Below are 11479 nucleotides of genomic sequence, written 5' to 3' on the forward strand. Positions count from 1 at the left end.
TTGGGGATGATTGGTACGTCTCAAACGTATCTATAATTTTTGATGCTCCATACTTGTTTTACACCAATTCATATATGTTTTGCTTACACTTCGTTGCACTTTTACATGATTTCCGGCACTAACCTATTAACAAGATGCCACCGTGTGAGTTCCATGTTTTCTGTTGTTTTTGTATTTCAGAAAAAGTTATACCGGAAATATTCTCGGAATTGGACGAAAAAAAGCCGAGTCAATATTTTACCGAAACGAAGACGAAATTCGGAGGGGGGACGAAGTGGTGCCACGGGCGGCCACACCTGCCCTTGGCGCGGCCAAGCCTGGGCCGCACCAAGGCATGGTGTGGCCCCACCAGGCACCCCACCAACCTAAATACTTCGCCTATTTATACATCTTCTCGGGAAAACCATGGATACCCGAGCCTCCATCCATGAAAAGTTTTGTCGCGGCTGCCATCGCAGAACCCATCTCGGGGGGGTTCTAAAGCTCTTCCCGACACACTGCTGGAGGGGGAAATCATCGCCGGAGGCATCTACATCGCCATGCCCTCCTTCGAAGTGATGCGTGAGTAGTTCATCCCTGGACTATGGATCCATAGCAGTAGCTAGATGGTTGTCTTCTCCAATTTGTGCTTCATGTATAGATCTTGTGAGCTGCCCTACATGATCAAGATCATTCTTATGTAATCCTACATGTTGTGTTTGTTGGGATCCAATGAATATTGTATACTATGTTGAGGTCGATTATATATTCATGTCATATGTTATTTGTGATCTTGCATGTTCTTCGTTGCTAGTAGATACTCTGGCCAAGTAGATGCGTGTGACTCTAAGAGGGGGTATTTATGCTCGATAGTAGGTTCGTGCCTCTAGTTTTCTGGGAGAGTGACAATAACTTCTAAGATTGTAGATGTAATGTTGCTACTAGGGAGAAAACAACAATGTTTTATCCAAGGGTAATTCTATTGTTTACTTTACACACATTGGTTAATGCGATAATCTGTTGCTTGCAACTTAATACAGAAAGGGGTTCGGACGACAACCGGAAGGGGGATTATTAGTCATAGGCGCAGTTGGATTATGGTCTATGTATTATGCTGTAATGCCCAATCAAATCGCATAGTAATCATCTTGTCATGTATGGTCGTTATTTTTTCAATTGCCCGGCTGTAATTTGTTCACCCACCATGTTATTTATATTTATGGAGAGACACCTCTAGTGAAATGTAGACCCCAGTCCGTTTCCTTTACACTGATAAGTTCATCTACTGCAATTATGTTATGTTTAATTTCTACAGACATCTCTTTCCACTCGATACGTCTAATCCTTTGTGTTTAGCAAACCGGTGAGATTGACAACCTCACTGCAAGTTGGTGCAAAGTACTTTGGTTGTGTTGTGTGCAGGTTCCACGTTGTTGCTGATGCCGGTAGTGCGCCCTGCCACTAGTCAGCTAGCAACACCTTCAGAAGTCACTCCTTTCTCCTACTTGTCAATTAAACCTTGGTTTCGTACTGAGGGAAAACTTGCTGCCGTGCTCATCACACCTTCCTCTTGGGGTTTCGCAACCGCTTCCACAACAACGCTCGGCAAGATTGTCTGGCACCATCACCGGAGCACCATCAGCTACCTAGCCAGATGAAGATGCTAAGTTTTGCAACATCTTCAGGGTCGGCAACATTGTAACGAAGGATGGGATTGTGTCGAGTCAGATGTTTTCATCATAATACTTTGTCGTGAAGTTTGACACCACCACCATAAGAACTCCATCGGCAATGGATGCCTCGATCTTGCATTTGTTTCCACACATTTCACGAAGCTTCTTTGTTTCTCTCTCAGGACCATACTACCAACGGGTCTGCACGGCCCTCCTCCCGCGTAAAACACCTCCCACGGGAGATGCAAGATCATATGATTCATATGATTAAAGAACCCTGGTGGAAGGAGCATCTCTAGCTTGCAACGCAACTGTGGTGCCTGATCATGCACCTTCTTAACCACTTTACGGTCTAGCTCCTTAGCACAAAGCTGGTGGAAGAAAAAGCTCAGCTCTAGCAGCACTAGCCAAGTCTCATCGTCGATATAGCCTCGAATCATCAAAAACATTATCCACTCTAGCCATGTGTGATAGTCGTGACTCTTGAGCCCTCCTACTCGCAACGTGTCAATGTTCGCACCCTCGCCCAGTTAGATGCGTACCCATCAGGAAAACATAAGCAGTCCACGATCCATTGGAATATGTCCCTCCGATCGACTTTGAAGGGCAAAACCGTGCCTTTGGCTCAGACCCTTTGGGGCCTTTGACTCCAGTAGGCTTCATGTCGTATTCTAGCCTATCGCATCACCGTTGTTGATCGATTCATGCCTTAATGTTATCTTTTGTCTTCTCAGTGTCCATGATGGTGCTCCAAAGGGCCTACGTGATATTCTTTTCAGTGTGCATTACATCAATGTTATGCGGGAGCTCGAGATGATGAAAATAAGGGAGCTTCCATCAACATGGAATGTGAGTCCACTGGTATGTCTCCCCATATCCTTTGAAACCATTCCCATTGGCCTTAGGGCGGAGAGCTTCTAACTCAGCCTTGATTTTGGCGCCGGTCCTCAGATGTGGTCGTGGATCAGTGATAGCAACGCCTTTCTTGAACCTCCTTTTGTCACTCTAGAATCTATGATTCGGAGCAAGGAACTTTTGATGTTCATCAAAGCAGGAATACTTGCCTTCGTTTGAAGAAAGTCAATGCCTGCCTACACACTGCCAAGGCCACTTCTCATGTGTACACTAGCCACAGACCAAAGCACGTGTTGGTAGGTCGTGCAGAGATGTGTGGTACGAGACATACATATAAAAGTGCTCTTTTGTTACGGCATCATATGTGTGCACCCGCGCCCCTCCCAACCAACAAGCAACTCATCCACCAGCGGTTCCAGGTACACGCTCATGTTCTTACCCGGGTATTTCGGCCCAGGGATTATGAGCGACATAAACATGTTCTGCCATCTCATGACAACGCCAGGGCCAGGTTTAGTGGAATAACAAACACGGGCCAACATATATATGTTGCAGCTGACATGCCATATGGATTGAACCCATCGGTGGATATCACAATTGCCACACTCATTGGGTCGCCTGCTTTCTTCGGGTGCAAAACTGTGAACTTCTGCCATGATGCACCATCTCATGGATGTATCATCTTCTCCTTGCGATATCTATGCCACAATGAGGGCCAGCGCATCTGTTGGGCAGATTCCTCGGTCATGAAAAGTCGTTGGATCGTCGGAAGAAATGGAAGGTACTGCAGGATCTTTTGGGCAACACGTGTCTGCCTCTTCTGACCATTACCGGAGTCGACCTCGAAGTACCTAGACGATTTGCATTGGATGCAATATTTTTCTTCAGCATGTTCTTTTCTAAATAGCATGCATCTCTTTGGACAACAATGTATCTGCTCATATGGCATCTTAAGACACTGATGATTTTGTTAGACCCGTACATGTTCTAAGTCAAGAGGTGCCCTTGCGGCAGAATGCTGCCAATGACAGTCAGAAGATCATAGAACCCATCTCTACTCAAATTCATGTCGCTCTTGAAGGCCATTAAGCGAGCGATCTAGCTGGGTAACCTATGTAAGTGAATGAAGGGGTTTCTACCCAGCCAACAAAGTCTTGTATAAATACATTGTGCTTTGCTCCGGCTCCTCATTTGTGTCCGCCCCCTCGGATCTGTTTTTCGTTGTAGCTGCTAGGTTACATGCGAGCGGAACGAGCAGGGCGAGCTTTGGATGAATCGATCTATTATCGGGCAATTTTATTAGGAATAACAAGGGTTTCCCTGAATACCCAAAGTTTCATATCTGAAGCAAGTTTTCAAGAAACTGCTCGAGTTTTAGCAAAAGCTGTCCTACGAGGCCGCATTGAAATAGTTCTGAAATCCTATAAATTCAAAATTTTGTCCATCGTTCCCACAAGATAAGAACCTTTATTTTGAAATTCAAAAACAAAATATATTCGCGTCCAAAATGAGAGATTTTTTGTTTCTCCATACAAAATTAGTTTCTTCAGATTCTGACATAACAAACAATTTCTATGAGACATTAGAAACCCCATTTACCCCCATTTATATGATTTAAGGATACATAAAGGAGATTTTTTTACTTTACTAGACTTTTGAACCGAGAACACTAAACAAGTCAAATTTTATAGTTTAATTAAGTAAAAGAGTTTAGTTAATTCATTAAGGTTATGTTTATACAATGTATCAATGGCCAACTCTCAGTAGAAGGTTCCTTAGAACAATTATTATTTATTTCAAGCTATTTTAGATCTTTCTTAATCTTCAAAAAGAAAAAAATTCTGTAATGTAATTATGGTGGGATGAAAAAATCAAAAATCAAAAGGAAATATGGAAAAAATGACAAGAAGATATTGGAACATCAATTTGAAAGAGATGGTAGGAGGAGTTTATTTTGGCCATGGTATTAAGAAATGGAATCCAAAAATGGCCCCTTACATTTCGGCAAATGGCCCCTTTACCGTGTCATTTTCTTTGCCGTGTTCCTTTCAGTCTCTTTGCCGTGTGCCTTTTTTTGCCGTATTTAGTTTTTTCTTGACACGGCAGAAACCGCCTTTGCCGTGTTCGGGGCGCAGTGAAACACGGCAAAGCTTTTGCAGCACGGCAACAGCCGTTTTTTCGTAGTGCTGTCCTGTTTCCTTCAATTTCGTTCCATATCTGGAACTCTCTCTGATCTTCTAATAGAAGGTGCTGCTCTGCTGTATATTTGAAGCTGCTATTCCGACCGACAACACCGAGGAGGGCAGACACGGTTTGACCCTGCTACGTAGTCTTATCCCTTTCATTCATCCACGACAAGGTAGATGGCGCAACCCTGGGGCAACTCCAAGGGGACTGGCTTGTTTTGTTAATGTTTTTGAGACGACAAGGAAACCAGCCACATTCCTTTTCGTTCATTCAGGGATGACGAGTAGAGCGCGTCACTACTCACTCGTGAGGAGAAGTATATATAGCAGCTATCCAGGATGAGTAGTTCTCTCTCGGCGCGTCACTGTCGCTCCATCGATTAATTCCGCGCCTTTTCTGTGCCAAAAAAGCGGCGGCGAACGCGATGTTTTCCGTTGATCCGGCCGTTCTTAACTGTCGTGTTGACACTAGTATATCAGAATGAGCGACAGTTCTTCTTCCTCTTCTTCTTCTTCATATAGATAGATAGATAGATAACTCCCAGCTGAGTTTTTCAAAGTTGGATGCTAGTATTATATAGCTCCGGCCGGCCCCCAATCGAGCATATAGACGTAGATGTGTCCCCAGGGAGACATAGTTAACCCAGCTCGCCTCTTCCTCCTTACGTAACGGTTTCGGTTACTGCTCCGGTGTGCGAGCGTAACACCCGGCCGGAGTTAAGGTGGGCGGTGCCGCAGCGTTGAGTTCGTCGCAAGCCAGCCAGAAGCGCGTGCAGGATCCATGGATCCAAGCTCTGCGACTACGAGGAGCACGCGTCCGTAGATCTAGGTGGTAGCACACGCGTAATGGTCACGCTCACGCCGGACTGCCTGCGCGCCCGACGAGGTGCCACGCTCACCTAAGCCCTTGTCCGAGCTCCGTCTGCAATATAAATATGAGTGTTCGCGAAATGCTGGGGGATCTTTGGCTCGCTTCCTTCTCACTCCGGCGTTAATAATCTTGATCGATTTGCTGCCTCTGTACGTGTCTACGAACACAAGTAGTCATGGTGCCTGCTACGACGTCGGGTGGCCGCATGCGTGGCCTCGCCAGGTTCTGCAGGCAGGTCCACGCCCTCCTCCTCAAGAACCTCTCCTTCCAGGTAACCATTCTCTTCATCTCTTGTTTCGGAACGAACACCGCATTTCGTTCTATTGCTCAAGAACGCTGGAAATAAATATGCATGCAGAGGAGGAACTGCAAGACCAACACCGGGATCGCCGTCTTCCCGGTGCTCCTCTGCGTGCTTCTCGTCGCCATCCAGACCATGGTCGACCGCGAGCTCGGCAGGCCCCCGTTCCAGTGCGGCTGCGCCTGCGTCCTCGCCGGCCCCACGGGCGCCTGCCAGAGGACGGAGTGCGGCGTCCAGTACTCCACGCCCGCGCAGGCGATCAGCTGCGAGGTGCCCGCGCCGCCCAGGTGGCCGGCGCTCGTGCAGGTGCCCGCCGTCCCAGCCTCCCTGCGCGGCCTCCCGACCGCACCGTGCAGCAGCGCGAACACGTCGGCGCCGTGCGGCCCAGTCGCCGTGCTCCTCACCGGCCAAAACCGTGGCCTCTCCCAAAGTATATATACACTCCACCACCAGCGAATAACTCACTATGCTTTCTGCCGTGTAGCTGCTTGACCTCACCCAACCAACATTTTCGCAGGCCTTGGAAGGGGGCTGTTCCCGGAGATCACTGCTTCAGACTATCTCCACATGTCGTCTGGAGCTATGAATTCTTCAGAGTGTCGTGATGAGCTCTCCAAAGTTGTCCCTGTGAGTTGTTTGATCCATGACGTTTAATGTTTTAGCCACTAGTTTTGCGCTCTTAGCTTGTATCTTTACATGTACGTGCATCCTCAATTCCAGGGTTCAAGCACATTGCCCGCTCATGTGCTCTTCGTGGAGCCCGGCCTTGTCCCCAACGAGACCTTGTATGTCATCCAGTCCAAGTGTTCCTGGCCTCCACGCAACGTATCAACAAGTTCCGACGGAGTGCCCATCGATGTTGGTAAGATCAAATGTTCTTCTGTGCTTAGTTTGCTGTACAATGTCGCACATGATGTTGCAGCACGCGGTGTTTTTTGCTGTCTCGCTTGATGCAGATTCTTTGTGCAATTAATGACCTCATATATACATCTTATTTGTGAAATGGAACAGACGTGGAGTGTGTTCAAGGTTTTCCTTTGTGGTGCCAGAATTCATCCGTGATAAACCGCCATTTCTTCAAGGGTTATAAGGGTGCAAATAAGAGGAGAAGATCAAATGAATTCCTCGCTGGTAGCCTCATCTGACTTTCTTTTTAAAAAAAAACTCATCTGAATTCTGATTTATTTATCTTTTTGCTCAGCTATACTTCTTCTATTTGCAAAATTAATTCTTACTTTGCAATACAACTGTGCAGGTTATGACTTTCTTGATACAAGCAAGAGCCGCTTCCAAGTAGACGTTTCGTACAACTCCACTTTCAGCAGGGATAATGGACACCATTCCATGACAGTTTTGCGCGTTGCACGGTTGGTTAATATGGTATTTACACTTGCCTGCTAATTTTCAGTATATAACTTACTTTGGGAATGAGGAAATGGCCTAAGCCCAAAAAAAAAACATGTATTTGAAGTGACAAATCATATTCATGCTTTTTTGATGGTATTAACATGCATGTGTACTCTAGGCATCCACTGCATATCTAAAGGTCCGTCAAGGAGTGAGCGCAGAAATGCGCCTTGAATTTTTGAAAGAGATGCCCAAAGCTGCAATCAGAATCAGGCTGGACCTTACCACTCTTCTTGCGGCACTGTTCTTCACATGGACAGTTCAGCTCCTTCTTCCAGTGAGTTGACTCTCCTTGCCTGCGTATCAAATTTATATGTTAGTCTTCACTGAACTCTTTTAAATTGTTTTTCCAGGTAATATTGACATGTCTTGTTTACGAGAAGCAGCAGAAGCTAAGACTGATGATGAAAATGCATGGACTAAAGGATGGACCATATTGGCTGATATCTTATTTCTACTTCTTGGCCCTTTCAGCAGCTTACATGATACTCTTTGTGCTTTTCGGATCATTTATAGGTAGTATGTTAACTCCAATTTACCGAACTTAAAGTTTCAATGGGTGCAAATAATGGTTGTGTGTGTCAATCGACCCAGAGATTATCAAAATACAGTGTGTGCAAATAAGCTTCTAAATGCAGAGAACTCTTACTTGTTTTGCAGGTCTTGAGATATTCAGATCAAATAGTTACGGCATACAGTTTTTGTTCTTTTTCATCTACATCAATCTGCAGATCGTTTTTGCCATTCTTCTTGCGTCTTTCTTCTCATCTGTCAATACTGCTAGTGGTCAGTAAATCAATCCTTCTATTTCCACAAATATGTGGCTCGCCGATATCCTAATCTGGATAAAACGTTTATGTTTTACAGTAATTAGTTACATTTACGTCTTTGGCTCTAGCCTTCTCGGAGAAGCGCTTCTGAAGTTGTTCATTGAGGATGCTACTTTCCCAAGTAAGGATTCTACTGCAGTATGTTCTCCGAAACTTTGCAATTATGCGACTGATTTCGTTCCATTCTCAGTGACAAGTATATTGTTTTACTTGTTTAGGGCTTTGGCTTGTAGTAATGGAGCTTGTTCCTGGGTTCTCCCTCTACCGAGGATTTTATGAGTTAGCAGAGTATGCAGCTTCAGGTAGCCAGAAGGGGAAGCCTGGAATGCAATGGGGGGACTTGAACGACCCGGTCAATGGGATGAAAGAAGTTTTGGTTCTGATGTCTGTAGAATGGATACTTATGCTGCCTTTGGCATTTTTGTTGGATCATAGACCTGCATGGCATCCTCTATTTCTCTTCGGAATTCTGTCAACGAAGCACTCATCGCCAACACGGAGACCAGATAAAGCGAAGCAGCTGAGTTCTACGAAAATCTTCGCTGATATGATCAAGCATGATGTTTTCCTTGAGGTTTGTCAAGCATATAGGATATATCTGAATGATTCTGTAGGCAGAAAATTCTGAATTATTCTTCAAAATTTGACTTTCAGCGCAAATTGGTGAAACAATTACTAATGGAAATGGACACTAGGAGTATGATCATCTGCCACAATCTGAAGAAAGTGTATCATGGAAAGAACGGGAACCCTGACAAGCTTGCTGTCAGAGGGTTATCACTTGCTTTACGCAAAGGGCAGTGTTTTGGAATGCTTGGTCCCAATGGGGCAGGGAAGACCTCCTTCATCAACATGGTGAGTGACAGTTAAATGTCTGAGATCCTTCTCTTGTCATACTAACTTAAATTTAGACAGAGTGATCATGTGTTAGATGCTAGTATTAGCACTTCAACTTCTCACTGATATCTCATGATCATAGCTAGAGGCTATTTACAGTTCAACTTCTCACTGATTCTTTTTTGATACAATGAAGCAAAGCTCCCAATTTCATGAAAGTACTTCTTTGTGTTATCTCATGAATCATTAGTACTTCAATTTTCTGTCAATACAATCGTGTGGAAGAACAAAAACATTTGACACTGGTTATGGCTATTATACATGCAGATGATTGGGCTTGTGAGGCCAAGTTATGGTACTGCTTACATACATGGAATGGATTTGAGAAAAGATATGACTGAAATATACGAAAACATCGGTGTATGTCCGCAGCACGAGTAAGATCACGGATGACCAATCTAGAATTTTTCTTCTGAAGGTGGTTTTAATCAGTGTTGCGAAGCCAACCAAACTTACTTGTACAATATATGCAGTTTGCTTTGGGGGACTCTGACAGGAAGAGAGCATCTACTGTTCTATGGCCGAATGAAGAACCTCACAGGTGCTGCTCTAGTGAAGGTAGTTTAAAACCAACTAGTAAATACTCTTCCTTTAGTAATCGATTCACCACTTTGCAACATCAACTTTACAGATAGACTTGTTGCAAGCTATCTGATACGATTAAATGTAGTACAACTGTTGTTTAATCCATGACTAGAAATTCATTTTATTTCATCATCAGATGTCTCTTGATCCAGGCAGTCGACAAATCCCTGAAGAGCGTAAACCTTTTCTACTGTGGTTTCGGTGACAAATCTGTAAACAAGTACAGCGGTGGCATGAAAAGAAGGCTCAGCGTGGCCATCGCCCTCATAGGCAATCCCAAAGTAAGTAATTCCCACGATGACTTTGGCATTCCCTTCCATAAAAGGGATCTTGGAAATAATTCAGCATCCAATAACCGGCCTGATTTTGGTTGTGATTAATCAGGTGGTCTACATGGATGAACCGAGCACCGGATTGGACACGACATCCAGGAATGATCTGTGGAACGTTATCAAGCGAGCAAAGAAGGAATGCACCATCATCCTCACAAGTATGCAATTCCCCACTTATTATCCAGACCTTCAGTTGCTAAAACATCATCAACATGATGCTAAAAGAATCTGCATATAAAAAAAACTAAATTACGATACCTCTGTGATATTTCAGCGCATTCGATGGAAGAGGCCGAGGAGCTATGCGATCGCGTCGGAATCTTCGTCAGTGGAAACTTCCACTGTCTTGGAACACCCAATGAGGTATGTACACTAGAATTCACAACAATGCTGGTAGAGTGAAGTTCTCACCTGGAAAGGTTCGGACTAGTACTGCAGTCAGAAGATGTGACACATATATCGGCAATGCAAAATCTGAATAATGTTGCAGTTGAAGGCAAGATATGGCGGCACCCGGGTCCTGACGATCACGACGGCGGTGGAGCACGAGGAGGAGGTGGCGCGGCTGATCACCGAGCTGTCCCCTAGCGCAACCAAGATCTACGGCATGTCGGGGACGCAGAAGTTCGAGCTGCCGAAGCGGGAGGTGAGGTTGGAGGGCGTGTTCGGCGCGGTGGCGGCGGCGAGGGGCAGGTTCCCTGTGCAGGGGTGGGGAGTGACCGACACCACGCTGGAGGACGTCTTTATCAGGGTCGCCAAGGACGCCCGCGCCTTCGACGTCCTCTCCTAGCGCCGGCACCGGCGCCGGCGTAGATTTAGATTGAGATTTGAACTTTTTTTTTTTTGAGAATCGATTGAGATTTGAACTAAATGGTGAATTCTGCATCTTTTTTTATTAGGATGGAGATTTCAGAAGTGTACAAATTCGCTTATTGTAGCAATGGCAAGAAATTTGAGGCCGATTTGTTATTATTGGGTTGGAAATAAACTGAGATGATTCAGCTGAATTCTGGTACCGCAAGGAACGTTTGAATTTTGTATTGCAAAAAATAATCAGTCTCTGTGAAATGGACCCAAATTTCGGAAAATCCTTATTAATTTGAACAAACTGAAACTTAATCAAATATTTGATGAACTCGTCCTAAATTTGAATGAACAAATATTTCGGTAGCCCTCCAAAAATTTACACGGTATTAGACCCTCACCAGATATAGTTATTATGTATAGCGAGGATAAAATGTATCTTCGCGATTCTTTTGTCAAAAAAATTGTATATACCAAGGATAAAGTAAGACATTGGCGGAGAACACAAAAAGTTGGGAGGGCTTAACAGATTGGGCTGATAGTTGATTAGGCTTTACCAGGCCTAAGAAAATGTCCTCCTCAGGGGTGCAGGCCATGGTCCAGTTTAGCTCTCACATAGATAAGGTGCACATGTTTTTCAAAAGAAATCTAGAGCAATAATTAAGCCGCGAGCATCAGAAAATTTGGTATACAATTGATATCATTAGAAAGTGTTTTGCCATAAGATTCTAAGAATATCTATTATGCATTATACAATCA

General features: G+C 44.6%; 1 protein-coding gene across 1 annotated transcript; it reads left to right on the forward strand.

Annotated features, from left to right (window-relative positions):
- Positions 1-5739: 5739 nt before the first annotated feature.
- LOC124653178 (ABC transporter A family member 7-like) lies at positions 5740-10706 on the forward strand. Its single transcript, XM_047192249.1, has 18 exons — positions 5740-5835; positions 5923-6295; positions 6383-6492; positions 6586-6727; positions 6877-6996; positions 7121-7245; positions 7391-7549; positions 7626-7788; positions 7933-8058; positions 8140-8223; positions 8321-8676; positions 8757-8957; positions 9267-9376; positions 9473-9557; positions 9737-9865; positions 9969-10074; positions 10191-10279; positions 10407-10706. Exons 1-18 carry the CDS (start codon positions 5740-5742, stop codon positions 10704-10706), a joined length of 2874 nt encoding a protein of 957 aa, XP_047048205.1.
- The last annotated feature ends 773 nt before the right edge of the window (positions 10707-11479 follow it).

Source organism: Lolium rigidum, chromosome 1 (genome assembly GCF_022539505.1).
Source record: "Lolium rigidum isolate FL_2022 chromosome 1, APGP_CSIRO_Lrig_0.1, whole genome shotgun sequence".
NCBI lineage: Eukaryota > Viridiplantae > Streptophyta > Magnoliopsida > Poales > Poaceae > Lolium > Lolium rigidum.